The sequence below is a fragment of the Vespula vulgaris genome, chromosome 2, assembly GCF_905475345.1.
Source record: "Vespula vulgaris chromosome 2, iyVesVulg1.1, whole genome shotgun sequence".
Taxonomy (NCBI): Eukaryota; Metazoa; Arthropoda; class Insecta; order Hymenoptera; family Vespidae; genus Vespula; species Vespula vulgaris.
In genome coordinates, this window is record NC_066587.1 from 360,382 (window position 1) to 381,856 (window position 21,475).

The following is a 21,475-nucleotide window of genomic DNA, read 5'->3' on the forward strand; positions in this document are numbered from 1 at the left end:
TACGTGATATATGCATTCCCAAAAGCTATCCCAAAGTTTTTTTATTCCCATTTCCTTTTAAAAGTTTTCAAAGTTACGAAATTTCGAAGGAAATCAAATATAGGTTAAAAAGGACATTTCAATTTTGTACGTTTTAAAAGCTGCATTTCTTGATGCCACGTCCAAATCGTACTTCAATTTTTTAAACCGAATTTTTTTTTGTATACTTTTAAATTACAATCGCTATTAGGTAAGTAATTATCGTCGTAAACTTCTATCGAACGATAAAACGATCGGAGAGATAAGTTCGTATGAAAATGTTTTATTCGTTTTGTACGACAGTTACATTATTCATTTCGTATGATCGTTATAACTTTAGAAATATCGCACTCTTTCAGAAGCCGTTCGATAGGTATCATCAGTTCGTATCGATGTAATCTTCAATTATCTCGAAGGGAAATATTAAATATCCTAATCTAACAAACATTTTTGAGTAGTTCAATATTTTCATTTCTATCATTTCTCACGCATTGTGTTATTTGACTTTGTCGTTCGTTTTCAATTTTACCATAATTATCGCGCTTATAATGGAAAAAGACTTGCACGTTTTCTTTGTAAGGCTTAACGAAAGGGCAATTAATTTTTTCAGCAGCTAGATAGGCCGATCCCAACGCGGACGTGGCCGTTAAATTGAGAAGACTAAGTTCATCGATGACCAATCCACTGTGAATCTCGTCCATGAAACCCTCCATCATGAATTTCCACGATTTCCAAACGGATCCAACGCATATCACTTGAAGACCGCCATAACATAATTTAAGATCCTAAAAAATAAGACGGTATATGCGTGCTCGTGCATCCGACGCGATTAGGTAGAATTTGATCTAGGACACTTTTGTTGATCGAAACTCACGTTATGAGCTTTCTTGAAAAGCGCCACAATGTGCCGAGCGAGAAGTCGACCGTTCTCTTCGAAGATGGCAAGGCAAAGAGGATCGTTTTTCTCGCAACCCAACGCGATTTCTTTGGCGAACATAGAGAATTTACTCTTGTCGAAATTCGAATACAAATGCGGTAACATGTCTGTTCTGTCTTTCACTTGGAAAAAGTCTCTCATCGCCGGCCAGATATAAGAAATGGGATGAGGAGATTTCGCTAGGTCGTCTATGTCGTCGAAAACGTATTTGCAGGCTCGGTGCGCGATCCAATATGCTTGGAATAAGAAATCGATTCTCTTCATAACATCGCGCGTATGAACATTTAGAAAATGCATTAATTTCGTTTTATATCTTTACCGCTGCCTTCGTCTCCCATCATATAACCCCATCCACCGCATCCGTGAGTTTTCCCATCCGGATTGATCAGTAGAGCGTTGCTTCCTGTTCCAGCGATCAGTACGATCCCACCGTTTTCCAAACCAGTTCTGAGACTACCCAGCGTGTCGGAACTAACGAAATAATCTTTAGCAGCATCTGGATATTCGTTTAGAAGCGTACTAGTTAGAAGATTATTGGTAGTCTCTTCCTCGCAACCGCTCAAGCTCAGACCCTACAAGTTTATCGAATCAAGTGCATAATATTTTTCGATCGTTTGTGCTATGCGTAAGATAAATACCACGCAGTCCAAGGGAATCGTTCTGGGTATGCCTAATAGTTCTTTGCTATGTTCGATCATCGAGTTGATCCTAGCGGCCGTTTCCTCCATCCCCAGAACCTAATTTCCATTCGTAACGTTGAATTTACCGATCTCATACTTTACCGACTCGAGTATACAACGAACATAATTACCCAATGATTGGTGCCGGGGCCCTTAACTTCTATCAATTTGTCTCCTTTGCGATCGAGTATTACAAGCGTCGAATACGTACCTCCTCTGGAAACGAAAAGTAAGGAAGTATGTGTATCGTGATATCTCGTTTCGCTTCGTCTCTTTGTAATCCTCCTTATCTATTTCGATAGATATCGATCATAACGTTCGAAGATTACTCTTCGAGAAACGTTTCATTCGTATCGCAAATGCGTTATCAATCTCCTTCAGAAAGCTTACCCCTCTATACCACCGATTTTAATTTCTGGAGAAACTTCCTCAGCTCCTTCTTTGGGTAGTTTTTCTCCAATTTCTTCGTCCATATCTTCCATCGCTTTCCCTCTTAAATCGCGACGGAGTTGATACTCGTCGATTATTCTCGATTCTTTCTTTCCTTTCTTGCCCTTTTTACCTTTCCTTTTTCCTGCCATTTTTAAATTAGGTAAGTTACTAGGACAATTCTTCCTATTCCTCCCGCGATGCGTTTTACGAACTAACAAAAGACCGATTTTTCAGGCATTTTTCAACGGCATTATTTTCCTAAGGATGCCGATGAATTTTGAAAAGAGACGAAAAGAAGAAGTAAACCGGTAAAATTTAGATCAAATTTCTAGAGAACAAATTTAGACGAAGATGTGCCGAAAGATATGACGAAACGATTGCCGATAAATTTTTGTTTACACGGTCACGTTACTACATTCTTTTTTTTTTTGGTTCTTCGCAACTTTGCATTGTTCGTTTCACGCACGCATATCCGTACGAACGTATCCATGCGACGTTAATTTAAATATGCGTGCGTACGTACGGTAGCATCGCTACCGTATCACGCAAAAGTCGACGCGATACGATAAAAATGAACTTACGCTAAACGTTCGACGTTCTTCGTGAAAAAACATATGCTTCGTATTAGTATCCGTTTTCGCGCTAATTTTTATAACGAAAGCGCTCTTTCCTTTTTTCGGATACGACGATAATTAATCAGCGAAAAGTCCTAAGTACTAAGATAGCGATAAGCCCGTTATTTACAGAAGCGGTAAAAGCGTCGAGGAAAAGACGCGTTCGAACGACGTTCCTTTCGTTACTGCTGCGTGCCGCTACTCGGAATCGTATCGGAGCCAGCGCGTTGTCGACTATACGCGTGACGTCATTTGTTTCCGTAAAATGTCACGTCGGAGAGGCACGTCGCAGATCGGTCCAATGGTCTCTCAATATCATCGGTACGAACGTTCGCGAAGTTTGCCGATCGACTGGTCAGTAAGAATTTTTCTTTCGGACGTACGCGAGAGGCGTTCGACGGGCTAGGAGAAAAACTGCTCGCTCGATCGATAACGTTCACCTTCGAGTCGTATTTCTCAATAATTTACACGTCGTAGCTCGATCGGATCCGTCGCAGAGACGAGGACGCGTTTTAGGTTATTTCGGATCGAGACGCGTCGACGACGAGGTTGGACGAGGTCACGCGCGTAAGAGACGGATATCGGTCGAGCGACGACGACGTACGCGAGTGCGGGATAACGCGTAGAGGATCGCTGGAAGCAACATGGCACGAGAGGGAGTTTGAGGATTTTCGGGGGAAAAGTCGGCGAACGCTCGGATTGAAAAAATGGCGGGTGAAGTTCCGGGTAACGGAAGGAGATACGGTCGGGAAGGTTCGGTGTCGTTCGGCTGAGTTCGGAGTTTGCAGAGGACGCTCGCGATCGAGGGCCGGCGAAGGGGAGCCGCCGTCGTCGTTCGAAGACACAGCATGCACAGACAGCACCACCGTGCGAAAGTGGAAGGGCGGCGCGAGCGGAAAAGAGGGATCGTGAGCGGCGGAGAAGCAGCGCGCGAGACCCAGAGAAGGCAAGAACGATCGAGGGACGACGAGTGTGCCAGTAACGGTTAACCGTCGCGCTCGAGAGAGGCGAAAGCGCGTTCCTCTTCCGTATGTGTCTTCTTCTTCTTCGGTGCGTCGTCGTCGGCCATTGTCTCTGACATGGAAGCCTACCAAAATGGCAGAGATCGTGCAGATGTTTTTGTTTCTGTATAAGTCGAAGTACCGTCGGAAACGTCGTCGGCCCTCGCGGCAAGTAGAGCTGACACGCTTTCAAGAGTGCGGTGCGATCACGTTGCCATGCTTGCCTCCGCTCTGGTGGGCGGCGTTGCTCTGCTGTTGGCTCCTGCACCTTACGGCGGCCTCCTCCTCCTCCTCGACGACGACGACGACGACGACGACGACGACGACGACGACGACGGAACCGAGCTGCGACAGCGAGAGGTGCATCAACGGGGATTGCGTCAATGGTACTTGTTTGTGTCGCGAGGGATGGCAGGGTTCGGCTTGCCAATTCTGCGGTGGCAAAGTCAGGTAAGAGTCACCTCTTTCCTTCTCGACGATATCTCTTTCTTTGGATATCGCCAGACGTTATTTTTTTCTTTTTCTTTTTATTCCGTCGGTCCTTCGGGACGCGCCTTTAATCTCCGAGCGGACTCCTGCATTCCGCGGTTTTCCTTTTTCGCGTTCGCCCTCTCTCTCTCCCTCTCTCCCTCTCCCTCTCTCTCTCTCTTTCTCACTCACTCTGGGCAACGCCGTCTACGTGTCGCTACGTGTCAAGTGCACAAAACGGGACTCCCTGGAGTGTTCTGGCTCCTCTTCGCTGCGTCCTTCTTCTACCTCTTCGTTCGATCGTTTGCCGGATACTTTTGGAGCGTCCCTCTTTCTCCCTTATTAGTTTATATCGCGTTGGACGCCGTAAATAAACTCGCGACACGTTCTCTCGCGATACTCCGCTTTAATCGCTCTCGTGCGTGTCTCGTGCATGCGTGCGTTTTTCAGGCCATGCCTCTCGAGTGGGAGGAAATTAGGGGGAAGAGAGATAGAGAGGGAGATCGTCGGTCGTTGTCTGGACAACCGTCGGTTGCCATCCTCGACGCCGGTGTGATGTCGGTGCGCCGGTGACAGTGACCGCGCGAAACGCTCGCTGCCGGAAACTTTTTCGATCGTCGACTCGATTCATCCGGTTCGTCCATCTCTCTCTCACACACACACAAAAATTTATTTCTCCTAGCAGTCCTTGCTACGCGTACGCAATTATTCGCAGTAAACGCCATGTTTTACTGCGTTTACGACGCGAAAAAGGCGCGAAATTCGAAAAGCTACGTCTTACGGTCCGTCGATCGATCGATCTCCTACTCCATGCGTTCGAATAAGTCGAGAGCCGGTTAGTTGCCAACTACCGGTACAATTCCCTTCGTACGTAGATAGGACGTTTCGGTTGGTTCGTCGCGAGGCTTGGAAATTATCGATTCCACTTGTTCCGTTCTGTTCCGTTCGACTTACTCGTTTCGATCGGTTAACCCCTTACGTGCGTACACAAGCAAAACGTAGAAAAACCAAGACGCGAAATTTTGTCGCCGACGAACGAAATCTACGCAGATCGCTGTTCGTGGGAATGGAACGTGTATTCGCGAAATTACCACGCGTTGGAGAGCTGCGCACGGAGAGAATTAATGACACGTCGTGCTTGTCTTTCGCCTTTCTCTCTCTCTCTCTCTCCCTCTCTCTATCCCTCTTAATCTCGTCTACTTTTCTTTTTTGCAATCTACATTTTATGCGGATAATACACGCGTCTCTCCCTCTCTCTTATGAAATTCGTGAAAACTCGTCGATCGTGACTTCGTATCCGAGCTATAAAAGTCGAGTCGCTCGAGCACAGGTTGAGATAGGTCTTATCGTAATAAAAATGCGTAAAGTAATTATCGCGAACGAACGAATCGCCTTCTCACGGCGCATGAAAATGACTAGGTAACTAGGCTTAAACCGAACGAGCAAATACGAACTCTTTGCAAAGTCGAGATTAGATAAGATCGGGCGTCGATCGATCGTACGGTTTTAAAGTTGACAGGGAGAATACGGTTTCGGTCGCTGTCAAGGATCGTCTATGCGACGCGTTGAAAATCCAATTTCTATGAAGTCGGTCGCGCCGAGACGAATTTCATCGGTCGCCAGAACGAAACGAAAAGCGTTGTCTCGGCGAAACTCTCGATCGTATTCGCGCGTTTGATTTAAATAAGTTTCTTCGAAACTTTCACGCCGGACCCTTCGCCTTTTTCATCCATTTTCCCTTTTCGACGTAGCTAATTTATCCTTTCGAAGCGCGATAATTTCATTTTCTAATCAAACGGATTAAGAAATTCAACGAGCGCCCAGACGAGTTCGTAAATGACGATTCAATTTGCTTAAGCACGATTAAACTTTTAAATTCGATAAATGATTTTCATCGATGCTTCAACGCCGACGGTGTCTATTTTCGAGGCTTATGCCGACGCAAAAAGGACCATATTACTTGATTTTCCTTACATCTTTTACGAGTTAATCCAAGCTTACGATCGTGACTCGGTGACATTTCGTTCGACGGTGATTGATCGGCACGGCGCGTAATCGAAAACTCGGCTCCGCGTCGGCTCTAACGACGTCTACCTATGTATCTCGAGAGAGGAAGAATTTTTTAACAGAATTCTTCCCATACCTTTATCTTTCATTATCTTCCAAGAAATCTCTCTTCCGTTTCGATCTCTCGCGAATCGAGATTCTCGATCCTTACCACCAAATTATCTCAAATTTACGGATATATTATATTTTTGACATGGTTCCGGCCGTCCTACGCGACGTAATATTTCTTATTATTGTCACAGCTCGTCGTCAAAAGAAAAAAAGAGAGGCGGTACGAAGATCATTTTATAGTAAGAAAAGTCGTAAGGCGCACAATCTTGCGAATTTTCTTTCGATACGAAAGGATAAGGGAACGCGAGAACGCGATAAGCCGCGTACCTATGCGTCGAGTAGAAAATGATTATTTGAAAAATCCTTTTTAGTCGTATTAGCGAAACGGTTTTATAAATATCTCGAACGAAAAAGAATTACGAGCTATCACGCGAGGACACGATATAACGCGTTGATAAGTATTAAAGAGCTGACAAAAAAAAAAAACAAGAGAAAAAAGAAACACTGTTTGTTATTTTTCCTTTCTTTCTCTCACTTTTTCTTTTCTTTTTTTTTTCAATTTTATCTACGTGCCTATATATGAGCGCGTGTAAGGACGCATAATTCGGGTCATTAAATAATGTATACGAGCTTTTATATTTTATTTCTTGACTCGTGTACCCGATTCGAATCGATATCGTATACAAGTCCTGTTCTTCCGTGAAATATTTAGGAAAGACAGATTCACGATGTTATCTATTATACAGACCAGGCAAGCCGGAACAAGCACGCGCGTAGAAACGAGTAGGTATAGCTCTACGGAGCTTATCTTGATTTTTTCACCCGTTTGTTTTTTTGCTTTTTCTTTTTTCCGGTTTTTTTCTTCTTTCTTTCTTTCAGAGAACAAGATTCGCCTCTTATAAACTGGATCCTTGGACTTCCGAAATAATTCCGATCGTTCGCGTTTGTTCCACCTGGGATTTAATCTCTCGTGGTTTCGCATTTCTATTGGTATACGTCGTCACCTTCTCGAATAGCCCACGTCTAGTACGAACATGTGTATGCACGTTTGAAAGAGCCGCGCGTGTGGCCTGGCGAAATTGGAAAGCATTCCAAAATGTCACTTCCCTCGCGAAGTCTCTTCTTTATCGCTATAAGTCGTAAACGGGTATATATACGTGTACGTATATCGTACATCGTCGAGGTGCGTTACGGAGCTCGATCTCGTTCGAATTTGTACGACGCGATTATATAATTGATATCGTTTTTAATTAGATACGATTGTAATAGATAAAACCAATTTCCGCCATCGTACGATCCTCACCCTCATTATTTTACCCCTTCCTCTGTTCTCTTCTCTCCTCTCTTCTTCTCCTTTCGTCTCTTTTTTCTTCTTTTTTTTCTCCCCCGAACGATTGATACATCCAATAACAAAGCGACATTACGTAAAACTTTGATTTCGCGCGAGTTAATGAAATAATAGGTTTTGCGGGTATCACGACATCGAGTAACCTGGATTTTCTCGTGACGTAGAACGCTTGAAAAGTCTCCTCGTCGGCGAGGACATTGGCGTCGACGTCCTGCTCTCCTTTCAAACGACACACTTTCGAAGGATCGTGACTCTAGGAATAGGCTCGGCAACGTGACAATTATTAAAAGGATTATCTTCTTCTTCTTCTCCTCCTTCTTTCTACGTAGATACGGATTTAGGCGGGAATTCGTTTCGAAAGGGTAAAGTCTTTTAACGATTCGATCGAGAATTATGTTCTCTCGTTTCCGGATTATAAAATAAATAGGAAGAAGAAGACGAGAGATCCGTTGGCGTAAGCGGGATCCATAAAAGTCTCGTAAAAATGTTAAGTGCCGAGCAAGTATCACGACAAGTCCAAACTAACTCGAGCGCGATATCATTGCGATAAACCGGGAAGAGAAAAAAATGTTCGTTCTCCCTCGTTTAAAGCATTCCATTTTATTTTCGTTTCTTTCATCTCTCCTCTTTTGATTTCGCAATCACTCGCAAACTAACTCGGATTGTTTTTCATCGCGAGATAGATACATACGTCGCAGTTTCGTTCCCTTTAACAGCTCGATTTCCCGCGCATCGTTCGTTTCTTTCACGATATAACATGAAACGAAACCACTGGGTCGTTGAACCGGTAGGCAGTTGTGACTCACTCGCCGTCTACGTAGAGTCGTACTTTGGGATACGCTTTTGAAAATTTTTAACGTTGACCGAAATTATCTTGGTCTCTGAGCAATCGATCGCTTTTTTTTCTTTGCCGATACGATTTCTTTTTCTTTTTCTTTCTTTTTTTTTTGTTGAAGCCGGACGATTTAAAAAGATCGCTATAAATATTTATCGCGTCGATCAAGAGTTTCGATCGTTATTGGAATGGAAAAGTAATTCGCGTGGACGATGATCGCTCGATCGTTTATTCAACCATCTCGAGAATGTATTCGTTGCTCTTTGCGTTCTCGCAAAGAAAAACATTGTTATTCCGTCGTCGTCGACCTCGTCCGAGAGAACGCGTGCATCCTTTTCCACGAGGACTCTGTCGTCTTATAAAACGTTCTATGATGTAGGAGAGAAGCGCAGGTGCCTCGTAAATTTATTCTCGTTTAGCGAAGGAATACTTGCTCGCTCGTCTTCGTCAAGGACGAAATGAATTATCGCGTTATTTCCGGCCGTTTTATATCCCTTCTTCCGCGATTATTAGAACGAACAGTCTGTCGATCTAATCAGATACCGTTCGAAGAGTATCTCGTGTTTTATTTATTCGAGAGCTTGATATCCTCCATGAATAAACGATCGTCAAAGGTTCATTCTTCGAGCATTCATCGTTGTCGCATATTACGATTGCAAATTACGAGTTCACGGACAGCGTTGGCATTTTATTTTTTCCGCTCGATTCTTAACGACAAACTTATTTCGTATTCGCAAGAAAGCACGCGTTATGCCGGCGCATATCGCTTATCGTTTTACGTTCGATCCAAAGTGCGCTTACGAATTTCATCGGGTTACGTCGAAGGTGCATCGTCATAACCCGTTTAACAAAACAACATCTTTGAAAAGTCTGGGGAACGAGCATAAATTACGATATCGTTGTTTTCCAAGACACTTGTTTTTTTTTTTTTTTTTCGAGGAATTATGCCCGAATTTATTGTTCTCCTTAATTAGTCGATCAACCGATAATATTTTGAAAAGATCGAAACGACGAGGAAAGGTTCAAATTGCGATCGGACGTACGATAGCGAAAATTCACCTGCGTGAAATGGATCGTCATTAATTCGGAAATTTCGAATTTATCAAAAATTACGAATCAGCGGCGAGGACAATGTAGGCTATATCCGACTAAATCGCGATGTTTACGGATCGAGTCAATTTGTAGATAATTATACGCGTTCGTCGTCGACGGTGCGAAAGCGGCACGAAAAAAATACGACGACGCGTCGGTATTTTCGTTCTCCGAGGAACGCGCAATTTCTGTTTCTCCTCGGAGAAGCGACTTTTCTGTTCGCGCGCGTGATTAATAAGAGAAAGATACGTAAGCGAGTAGGTAGCTACAGCAGGCAGCTAGCTAGGTTTTCATTGAAAATATGTTGATTTTCTTGCATGCGGATCGTGTTCTTATCGGAAAAACGTTTGGTCCTTTCCTTTCTGTTTTTCTTTCTCTTCTCTCGTTTCCTTTCTTTTTCCTTTTTCGTTTCGAAACGAACGACCTCGGGAATGGAACGGTTGTTTTAAACTCTCTTTCGTTTGTTTGCAGATTGACGGAACCAACGGGAAGCATTCACGATGGTATCGGCAACTACACGGCGGACGTGAGGTGTTCCTGGTTGATCGAGAGCAGCCCAAATTCCACGATACGCATGCACGTGGAGCTGTTCGCGACGGAATGCGGCTGGGACCACCTGTACATCTACGACGGTGACAGCGTCGAGGCACCTCTACTCGCGATATTCAGTGGTCTCATGCACAAAGACGGCTATCACATACGCCGCGTGCCCGAAGTAATAGCACGATCCGGCAGCGCGTTGCTGCACTTTTATTCGGACGTTGCCTACAACATGAGCGGATTTAATATCACTTACAAGATCAATGCCTGTCCGACCAGGTGAGGAGACGCCTAGATGATCGTTTAACGACGACACGAACCGAAAAAGTTAATCGTTTTCGATTCTTTCGCTATCGTCGTATTTGATACGGTCGAACACGATATATCTTATATCGATATTTACGTCGGGGATGAATTTGACGCGTTATCCGTTTTATCTTATCGTTTCAATTATTTCGCTCGTGTACATAAATTCCTTAGATTAATCTTCGGAAGCGAAGGTCACCGAGCGGCGTCTCGCCGTACGCCGCAAAAAAATTCTTGGAAAAATATCTTATATTCTCGGAACGAGGAAGGACTTTGCGAAGAATATCTCGCGTTAACGCTTTACCACTTGATCTCAGACTGATGCATTGTCTCGTCTCTCAGAGTCTTATCGTTCCGGTGCTTGGATTATAAATCAGTATTTCTAGCGATCCTCGACTATTCGCTTTTCTTTTCTCAAACGAGTTTATTTTACTTCGATCGAGATTGATTTACGACCGATTTATATATATATATATAAATATGTACGTGTGTACATGGAGTATATTTGACGCGCGTTTCGCATATTTGACTTATGATTACATTATGTACACGGTCAATCGACAGCTCTATTCTTAATAAGGTTTGCTTATCTCGTACGTGCGTGGCAGCTGTCAAACGAGAGTTTTTTCTTTTCAAATGCGACAGGTATTCCTACGTCGATTGTTCTGGCCACGGTGTCTGTATAGAGGGTATGTGCGCGTGCGATGCCTTATGGACCGGAAAAGCCTGCGACGTCCCGGTGTGTCCAAATAATTGCTTTCACCACCGTCTGCACGGCGAGTGCAATAGATTGAAGCGTCGCTGCGACTGCATACACGGTTACAAGGGTAAACGATCCGCGTTCGCATCGTTGCGTTAAGACTCTCCTCGCAAAGGTATACGTGCGTGAAACGTTCTTTCTTTCTCTTTTTTTCTCTTCTTTCAGGAGTGGACTGCAGTCAAAAGAAAGATCATGGATTCTGGGAGAACGTCGCTTACAAAGACTTCTCTCCCGAAGGTTCGGCCAGTCATTGTGCCATCGTTTGGAAAGATTCCCTCTACGTGGTCGGTGGTGAGAGTTTTCATCGTGCCAAGATGATATACGTTTACGATTACAATGGTAACGTCTGGGAAACCCCTCACGTGGAGGGCAAGCTACCCGCGCCTCGATACGCTCATTCGTGCGTACTCTTCGGAGACAAGATATTTATGTACGGTGGCGTCGTACAAAATTCCACCGTCACCAACGAGATCTGGGCGTTCGACGTCTCGGCTAAAGTTTGGGAAAACGTTACCGTGCACGATCATTGTCGCAACAAGACGATGTGCGGACCGCTTAAGGTAGAAAGCATCTTTCGCAGAACACTTTTACTCCTTTCTCTCCCTCGGAGGATAATTACACGGATCGTAATTTCGTACAGGTAGCTGGGCATACGGCGAATCTCGTGCAAAGTTACGGGGAAAAGGAGAAAATGGTTGTGATCTTTGGTTACTCGCCTCAGTACGGTTACTTGAACACCGTCCAGGAGTATTACTTGGGAACGCGGGAGTGGCAAATCGTCGAGACGATAGGCTTCCCCGTGAAAGGGGGCTACGGTCATAGTTCTTCTTACGATCCTCTGACGCATTTGATATACGTCTACGGTGGGTACGTGTCCGAGTCGCAGAGCACTCAGGTTCTGACGAACAGACTCTACTCCTATCATCCCAAGTACCGCGAGTGGAGATTGCTAACGGCCGCGCCGTCGGCCCGATTTTTTCACACCGGCGTATTTATTTCCGGCGGTCTGATGCTCGTCTTCGGCGGTAACATGCATAACGACACTCAGCACTCGCACGGTGCTAGGTGTTATTCCGCGGATACCATCGCTTACGACGTTACCTGCGACACGTGGCAACATTATTTCATGCCGAGGGAAATGACCGACCTACCGAGATACGGGCACAGCGCGACCGTTTTCGAAGATTCCATGTACATCTACGGAGGCTTCGACGGTCAGATGCTGTCCGACATGTTGAGGTATACTTTTTCTAGAGGTTACACGTAAGATCCCTCGAAGGGTACCGAACGATCGTTCGTTAATTCAATTTTGTTCGCTCAGGTATACACCGGGACATTGTGAACACTTGATGAAACAGAACGAGTGTCTGAACGCGAGGACAGGTGTAAAGTGCGTGTGGGACAATCATTCAGGTCGGTGTGTCGCGATAACGAAAATACCGCGGCATGCGTTGCTCGAGGACGACATGCACGATGGAAAGTACATGAGGTGCTTGGACGACACGCCGCCGCGTGGAATGACCTCGCATAAGGAATTGTGCAAGCTCCTAACCGACTGCGTCGCTTGCGTGCAAACGTCGTACAATTGTGTTTGGTGCGGTAAAAGTTGTTCCTACGAAATATGTCGGGATAACGCCAATTCGCCGGCCACCGAGGTTATCAAGGATTTGGAAAAGTGCGACGCGCACACTGGCGTCGAGTGTCTGCAATTGCACAACTGTCACGCTTGCTCCAGCAATCCGCGTTGCATATGGTCTTGGTCGAACGGTCCGGACCGTTGCAAGCCGCAATCTAAGACGCGCGAGGTGAGGAGTCTCTTCTTTCTTAAGCCAATCGCGCGTTTAACCCGGACCCTCGTATACCAGCACTCTTTGATTTCTCCTTTGTAGATCAGCAGTCTGAATGGAACCATACAAGCTCAGCGCTTGACGATGGAAACTTGTCGAAGTTCATGCGCGGAGTATACTTCCTGTAGGAATTGTACAGAATTCGATTGCATTTGGTGTCAGAACGAAGCAAAGTGCGTCGACAAAAATGCATATCCCGCTAGTTTCCCGTACGGCCAATGTCGTGCGTGGACAACGATCGAGGCAAGGTGTCGTGCTACTGGAAATGGAAGGGAATGGTGTAGCTTTTATTTATCTTGTTCGGCGTGTAGATCGGATCCCGGTTGTGGGTGGTGCGACGACGGATCCGGTACAGGCAAAGGACAGTGTTTGCCTGGTGGCGCTCGTGGTCCAAGCAGTAGGAGTTTAGAAACGTGTTCGCTCGATCATTGGTACTTTACCACGTGTCCAAGTGAGTTTGCGAAATTTATTTCTTTGATCGTTGATCGTTGTTCGGAACGATTACTTTACCGATTACGTTTGCCAATAGCTTGCCAATGCAACGGCCATAGTAAGTGTCTTCCAAACAGCAGCGTTTGTATTCAACCGTGTGGAAATTTAACTTACGGACAGAATTGCGACAAATGCATACCCGGTTATTACGGAAGTCCTTTGAACGGAGCAACGTGTCAACGTAAGATACATTACTTTCTCCTATAAAATCAAAGAGTTTACCAAATCTCGAGCTCCGGATGTATTCCTCTCTCTCTCTCTCTCTCTCTCTGTACTTGATCTATCTTCCAGCTTGCTCCTGTAATAATCAAGGCACGCAGTGTTCTAGCGAGACCGGTAAATGTTTTTGCACGACCAAAGGCATCGTTGGAGACCATTGCGAGCGTTGTGACGTAACGGGTCTTTATTACGGCGATCCTACGAACAAAGGATCGTGTTTTTGTAAGTTTTCTCTCCCTCCCTCCTCTTCTCTCTCTCTCTCTCTCTCTCTCTCTCTCTCTCTCGATTAATTCTTCAAATACATAAGTACGTATTTTCTTTTCTCGCGCGCGAATGTTTTCAAATTGATTCCTATTGCTTTCAGACGACTTGGCTATTGATTATCAATTTACCTTTAATTTAAGTAAAAAAGAAGATCGGCATTATCGAGCGATCAACTTTAAGAATTCCCCACCGAAAGCTGATATCGATGCCGAGTTTTCTATAACTTGTTCAGTCCTCGCAAAGATGAACGTTACTATTAAAAGACCAAACAGTCTAGAAAAGCCACTTCTTTTGGGTGCCAATTGTACGACAAGCATGTATAAGCATCGCTTTAGCAAGGCAGACTACAATTTTGGTAGCGAAGAGAACAATACGTTAACAACGTTCTATGTATACGTTTATGACTTTCAGCCACCGTTGTGGATTCAGATTTCATTTTCTCAATATTCAAAGTTAAATCTGCAACAATTCTTCATAACTTTTTGCACGTGAGTATTTAAATTTAAAATCATCTCGAAATTTTTACCTTCGTCACGTAGCACGTAATAAATGATAAAATGCGAATGATGAAATGATAATACCATTGGGAATGTTATTTCTTTTTCTGCTATTTTTTTTTCTTTGGTGTTTCTTTTTTTTTATTTTTTATTTTTTTTCCAAATTGACCATACGCTTTCTACTATTGTAAGTCTCAGGCAGTACTTACTTGTAAACTAGAGATTATATGCCACCACACAGGTGTTTCCTTGCCCTACTTCTAGTAGCCGCAATTTTATGGAAGATCAAACAAAAGTATGACATGTATAGAAGAAGACAACGACTTTTCGTGGAGATGCAACAAATGGCCAACAGGGCGTTTAGTCAAGTACTCGTGGAAATAGAGAGGCGAGACGTCGTCGACAACGACGCTGACAGAGGTGACGGTGAATATAACAATTGTCGAAAAAAGAAAAAGGTTGGTGACGTTGTTTATCGATGCGAAAGCTTTCGAGAAGAAAGTATTTACAATGTTACGATATTTAGGATGCACCTAGTCCGATCGCACTGGAGCCCTGTTGCGGTAACAGAGCAGCAGTCTTATCCTTGCTAGTCAGATTGCCTACCGGTGGTGAGCCGTTTACTCCAGCTGGACAGAGTGCTGGCTTAGCGGTAGCCTCAGCCTTAGTCACATTGGGTAGTCCGCGGAGACCTTCCCAGGAATTAACGACGAAGGAAACGAAAAAAACTAGAAAGTCGGCCAGTCAACATCCGGAATCCACTTGTATTTAGCGATAAGCCGAAGAAAGTAGACAAAATGCAAATGTTGCAACGTGACTACGAGCCTTAGAATCGTTTCTGTGATCTTGCCTGTATTAGTGGCAGGACAATCGATTATCTTATAACTATGACAGAACGACGTAGCAAATGTCAATGTCACACAACCTACGTACATACGTTGTGTGCCGACGACAAATTTTATAAGTGGTCAAAGTTCATTCTGTCGTCGAACGAAGAGAACCGAAGCGTCGTTAAAACTTGGCTACGTCTTCATTCAAAGAAAATGAGCGAGAAGATACTTTAATCAAGAAATGATTTTTGTATTTATCGTCTTACACGAAAATTTTCGGTAAGTAGTACTCATTTTGAAAATTTATTTAAACGTTCGGTGCGAGACGGTTTATCAAGTAAGACGATTTCTTCACGAATTTAGATAACTTTTCAAACTGTTTCTCGAATTCATTTATACAGCGAATAAAACAAGTATCCGTGTTAAAAAGTTATTCGGCTTTTAAGTAACGTACGAATACTTGTTTACTCGCTATAGTTCCAATCAACGATGTATATTCTTGTATATATAGTATTTGTTAGATAACACTATTTTGCTTTTATCGTGAAAGATACAATATAATTGAGAACGTGCTTATTTTCTGATTAACGATGTATCGAAACAATTTACAAAGTAGTTTTTATTGCCACACCCTTACGAATGTGGTAAAATACGTTTACTCGAAACGAATATTCATGTTTCACTTATATTTCGTATCTTTTGCGTTCATCAAATACATTAACGGCAATAGTACATCATACAGGTAAATATATCATGACTTCCAACATATATTGGATAAAAATAGTGGATTTTTAATATCATTTTTACTATTATTACCATCATTGCCATCGTCGTCGTCGTTGTTTTCGTCGTCGTCGTCGTCGTCGTCGTCGTCGTCGTCGTCGTCGTCGTCGCCGTCGTCGTCGTCGTCGTCGTCGTCGTCGTCGTCGTCGTCGTCGTCGTCGTCGTCGTCGTCGTCGTCGTCGTCGTCGTCGTCGTCGTCGTCGTCGTCGTCGTCGTCGTCGTCGTCGTCGTCGTCGTCGTCGTCGTCGTCGTCGCCGCCGTCGTCGTCGTCGTCGTCGTCGTCGTCGTCGTCGTCGTCGTCGTCGTCGTCGTCGTCGTCGTCGTCGTCGTCGTCGTCGTCGTCGTCGTCGTCGTCGTCGTCGTCGTCGTCGTCGTCGTCGTCGTCGTCGTCGTCGTCGTCGTCGTCGTCGTCGTCGTCGTCGTCGTCGTCGTCGTCGTCGTCGTCGTCATGTCATTGTTGACGTCGTTATTACAACCATTATTATTGTTAAAATAAAAGAGGAATTTTTTTTTTATATATAAATAGGAATCTTAATAAACTAATTGAAATTAGTTAATAATTTTGACACTGAGAAAAACAGATTTGCCACGAGTGCTTTGAATGTATTAACATAACTTATGAATAACTTATATTTATGTTAAAGCAAAAGTTTATATATCGATAGGAATCAAAAATCATGACAAGCAAGAGGATAAATTGTATATTTTCATTTGGGTAGAAGGAAAGAGTATTATGGTCTGTAAACGAATGAAAATAATGGAAATGTGTAACGGTACAAAGTTACTGTTTATACTATCCTTTTATCCTAAGATATGTGTGAATATTAAATTCTAAATTATTGCAAGCGAATGGAGTTTGCGTTAAGAATGCAGAACTTTGTGTCCTTGTAGATAGAACGATAATTCTTCATCCAGTTTTGTACTTGAGTGGATTGCGTATTGTGCCAAATCAATTTATCGTATTGGTCTAAAGTCAAATAAAAAGAATAATATTTATTAATATACAAAATTTAGCAGAAAATGTATAAAAAGGAATATGTATAAAGATAAAGAACAGAACAATCCAGGCTAAAATGTATTAATTAACGTTAGTTTTTTTTCTTTTTTACAGACGAATATTTCCATGAAATCTTCATAATTTTGTAATTATCTAGAAGGCACTGCTAATCATTTATTTACTTTGTTGGATGAACCAAAGAGAGAAGGTTGTCAATTTTATAATAAGTTATGATCTGGATTGTCTTGTGCTAGAAAGTGTTTCTATCTTATAAAGTAAAAATTAGTGCTGGTTTTGTTTCAATCTTCTAACCAACGTTTTCTTCCAATGTTTCAATAATAACGTGTACAAATTTTTATCATCTTTTACTTATTAGCTAGTTGTTTGTATTAAGCAAAATATGATCTCATCTCTGCATTGCTTTTATTTTTACTCGAGCGTATGTTAATCTTCTAGAAAAAATAATGTCCAATTTGACGTTTAATTTTATTCTTAAAAAAAAAAAAAGAAAAAGAAATAAAAAAAAAGAAAAGAAAAATCTCCAGCACTAAGAAAAAATACATCTACAATATTCGTAGTAATTATATAATTAATTTGCTGAGAGAAAAGATAAAATTTTTGCACGATGCATTTCTCTAAGTGGTTAAAATACTCATATATAACTTTCTCTCTTTTTCTATATATATATTTTTTTTATTATTATTTTGTTTAATGGGAATGTTACTTCACAAAGGTGCTGCCAGGAAAGTGTGCGAATAAGATTTCGTTCGACACACAATCGTGTAAGTTGCTGCAAAGAAGAATGGTGTAAGTCAAAGAAAAAAAAAAGTGAAATTGAAATGCAGATATTTGTCTCCTTTTCAATATTCGATCTATATTTATTCGAACAAGTGCAATTTCCATTAATTTAATGTAAAAGCAGATGCGACTTACATCATTTCTATATTATCTTAGGTCTTATACGTTATAAATATTTTACTAGTATTCTCGTATTTTTTTATGCAACGTAATATTCTAATGCGTTGTTTTAATATTGCGACTGGATCCAAATGTTATCCAGTTTCATTTTTCGACTCGTGTTAACTAAGCATTTTTTACTCAACTTAACGAGTACTACATGTATGCGCTTTCAGCCATGAATTTTTTTCTTTTTTTTTTTTTCTTTTTTTTAATATCTTTAATATAAATATATCGTCCGATTACCTTCGACAGGGTTGTCCAGATTTTAATTTAAGCTTTTATAAGCTTACGTTTTATTCACGTAAACAATGTACCCTAGTACGGATAAGTTGTTGACGTAAAATTTTAATTATAATTATTATTATTATTATTATCATTACCACGATGGATGGTAATATATATATATATATATATATATATATATATATATATATATATATATGCATATATATATGCATATACATGTATAAACGTACGTCGTGTTTTTTAACACAAAACAAATTTCTTCTAATGTTATCAAATGCGAATTGTTGAATGTTATGTATATAAGTACGACGTTTTCTTTTTATATACTTAAAAAATAATACACGCATTACTCGAATATTATTTACCACGATTAATTTAGATATTATATTGTTTTAAATATAATTCTGCAAGGAACGATCAATCTGCAATGTTGACTGTTACTCTTATGGACAAACATTTTACGTAGCATTATGTTATTACTGCCAACCCTTGTCGTTTATTTATCCACTTCTTATTGAATTCTCTCGTGCGCTTGTCTTCTATAAGAGATTAGAGTTCTTGAAAAAGTATGAAAGAAAACCAACAGTCTCTCCACGAACTTGCTATCGTTAAAATCCAAACTTCCTCAGCGATGTCATACACCATTGTTGTTCATAATCCCGATCGCATAAGGATCTTCGAACAGACATCGTTTCTTTTTTCTTTGTTTTCTCTTAATTTTCGAATAAAAGTACGTACGTATCATCGTAGCATCTCTTTCGACGATAAAAACGATGGCTGCTGGTTGAATCCTATTGCGATTTAAATTCGTCCAAAAAAGATAATTAAAGAGGATTAAAGAGAAGAGCAATCTTAATACGAGAGGGTTTTCTCTCTCCCTCCCACTCTCTCTCTCTCCCCCTCCCCTCCCCCTCCCCCCTCTCTTTATATCTAGGAGTCAAGGAGCGTTATTCAGTCATAATCTTTCTATTAGTCGAAGTCTTTAGGTTTAGCCGTGTAAATAAATTTAGTTTGAGGGTGGCGTGATGTGTGTACGTGCGTGTGTGCGTGCGTGCGTATGTGTACACATTTACAAGAGATTGTAAAGAAAAAGAAAAAACGATATAACGATATCTTTAGTTGTAAGGAAAATACGGTAATTCGTGTACATGCCGTATTAAACATCTAATTAAAGATCACGACGAAAATTGAAAATGAGCGAAGGTCGTAAACGAAATTTAGAAGAAGTAATTGTACACGTATATACATATAATAATATCAATTTGAATTCTCATTCGCAAGAATAGACGGAGAGAGAGACGTGAACAAATACTTAATAATTTAGATAGATAGGTACATTATACATATTATAAATATATAAATACATATGTGTAACTTGCAACAATTTTTCTAGAACACAATCGAAAATATTTATTTTTATTCAATGCGTAAATGTAAGCGCGCGCGAGAGAGAGAGAGAGAGAGCCTTCGATAAGAAAAAGATTAAGAAAAATAAGCCCTTATTGAAGTCGAGAAAGTAGTATATATGAATGGAACGTGTTACATCTCGACGAACCTTATTGTATATTTACTTCTCGCCTCGACACGTAAACATACATACATACATTTAACGGATACATCGTGTATGTACATATTACATATAAAGGAGGTAATGTAATTTGTACGCAGAATAATTATCATTGCCTTGTTATTATTAATCGCATTGAAATTTACAAAGATGAAAGGTTCTAAGTGTCAAAGAGATGTCTAAAGTATTGAGAACACAGAGCGTCTTACCAAAGTTACTAAAATTAAAATGTAGAGAAAGCGTGACAGAGAGAAAGAGAGCAAGAGAGGGAGGAGAGAGAGAGAGAGAGAGAATGAACGGAAGAAAGAAAGAGCGAACGTGGTCACATTTCCGAATCTTTCTAAATAAACAAATTTAATAATGTAAATATATATAAGTAACGAGCGAAAATGATATTTTCTTTGTATTTCGATACTTAGCACCTTTCGCACTTTGCCTTCCTGAAATTGCTTGGAGTAAATAAAACATCTCCGTTTCGTACTGTATGCAATACCTATATACATACATACATATGTAATCTTGAATTTGTATGTACATATATAAGTGCGCGATCCCAATTGGGTAACACGTAAGATAAAGGAACGAGACCGTAAACATCCTATCGTAACGTTCCATCGTTTAGGAAACTATTCATTGCTCGTAAATGAAAGGTCAAAGGAATCCTTGATGACGATTCGACAAATGTGCTCTACGCAATTCTTGGAAAAATAACGTCAGGGTTGAAAAGATAAAATTCATTCTTAACTTACGAGCGACGCTAACAAGAAGGCAGCTGAAACATATTTTTCAAAACCGTCGTGAAATTGTATGGGACGTGTACTCGGCTTATTTGACGCACGTTATACGAATCTATACACCCACACGTACACACGCGCGCGCGCGCACACACACAAGTACATTTTCTGCACATTATTTCTCATCCGATCGTGTGTATTCAGCTTTATCTAGTCTTTAAAGGTGTGCATGGAATTTTTAATCGTTCGCGGAGCCCCTGTAAATTCGCAGAAGAGATTTTTTCGTCGTCGTTTTATCGAATGCGATTTGCCATCGTCTTATCGTGGCATTCAAATTTGACATTTTATCAAGAACCAATGAAACGTTAACTGTACGATCGCATGAAATCGTTCCAATTATCGAAAATTATTGAAAATTATGAGACAACGTATTTCGTTTCGATTCGTTCGAATTTATTGAAACGTAGTGAAAAGACTGGCAAATGGCATTTCTTCGAGGCAAAGATCGAGAAGACGTAGAAAAGGAGGAGATCGAAGGGAGAAGAATGTCACTTATTTTAGACGGAGAGACCGAACGATCGCAATATAATTCGTGTTTCTTCGTATAAACGAATGAAAGATTAGACGAAAATTTGAAATTATTGATCGTATTAATTTTTTGTTAGAGAGAGAGAGAGAGACGTTATAACGCGTATAGAGACACGTAGGGACAAGAGAGCGAGCGTGTGTCTAAATAATTGAATGAATGGAACGAGACATATATTGTATTATATTAAATGAAACAGATATTGTTTAAATAAAATTGATATACATAACGGTTAGCATCTTGTCAATCTTTTCAGGTTCTTCCGCCAACGCGTAGATCACCATCGCAACGCAACGATTTTATT

The 21,475-nt window shown here is 41.5% G+C and overlaps 2 protein-coding genes across 5 annotated transcripts; one reads left to right on the top strand and one right to left on the bottom strand.

Annotated features, from left to right (window-relative positions):
* Positions 1-285: 285 nt before the first annotated feature.
* LOC127061690 (N-acetyl-D-glucosamine kinase) lies at positions 286-2,861 on the bottom strand. 2 transcript variants are annotated; one of them, XM_050988932.1, is made up of 7 exons: positions 2,649-2,861; positions 2,026-2,209; positions 1,767-1,851; positions 1,594-1,692; positions 1,275-1,527; positions 893-1,191; positions 286-803 (listed from the first exon to the last, which is right to left on the bottom strand). In XM_050988932.1, the coding sequence occupies exons 2-7, from the start codon at positions 2,115-2,117 to the stop codon at positions 456-458; spliced, it is 1,176 nt and encodes a 391-aa protein (XP_050844889.1). In that variant the 5' UTR covers positions 2,118-2,209; positions 2,649-2,861; the 3' UTR covers positions 286-455. The 2 variants fall into 2 exon arrangements, with proteins under 2 accessions (XP_050844889.1, XP_050844888.1); XM_050988931.1 differs by lacking the exon at positions 2,649-2,861 and having other exon boundaries at positions 2,026-2,624.
* A 109-nt stretch (positions 2,862-2,970) lies between these two features.
* On the top strand, positions 2,971-21,400 carry LOC127061659 (attractin-like protein 1). 3 transcript variants are annotated; one of them, XM_050988839.1, is made up of 12 exons: positions 2,971-4,132; positions 10,015-10,362; positions 11,035-11,216; positions 11,315-11,709; positions 11,790-12,388; positions 12,471-12,954; positions 13,039-13,447; positions 13,526-13,669; positions 13,780-13,929; positions 14,072-14,459; positions 14,689-14,926; positions 14,995-21,400. In XM_050988839.1, the coding sequence occupies exons 1-12, from the start codon at positions 3,777-3,779 to the stop codon at positions 15,238-15,240; spliced, it is 3,939 nt and encodes a 1,312-aa protein (XP_050844796.1). In that variant the 5' UTR covers positions 2,971-3,776; the 3' UTR covers positions 15,241-21,400. The 3 variants fall into 3 exon arrangements, with proteins under 3 accessions (XP_050844796.1, XP_050844798.1, XP_050844799.1); XM_050988841.1 differs by having other exon boundaries at positions 14,710-14,926; XM_050988842.1 differs by lacking the exons at positions 14,689-14,926; positions 14,995-21,400 and having other exon boundaries at positions 14,112-14,338.
* Positions 21,401-21,475: the final 75 nt, after the last annotated feature.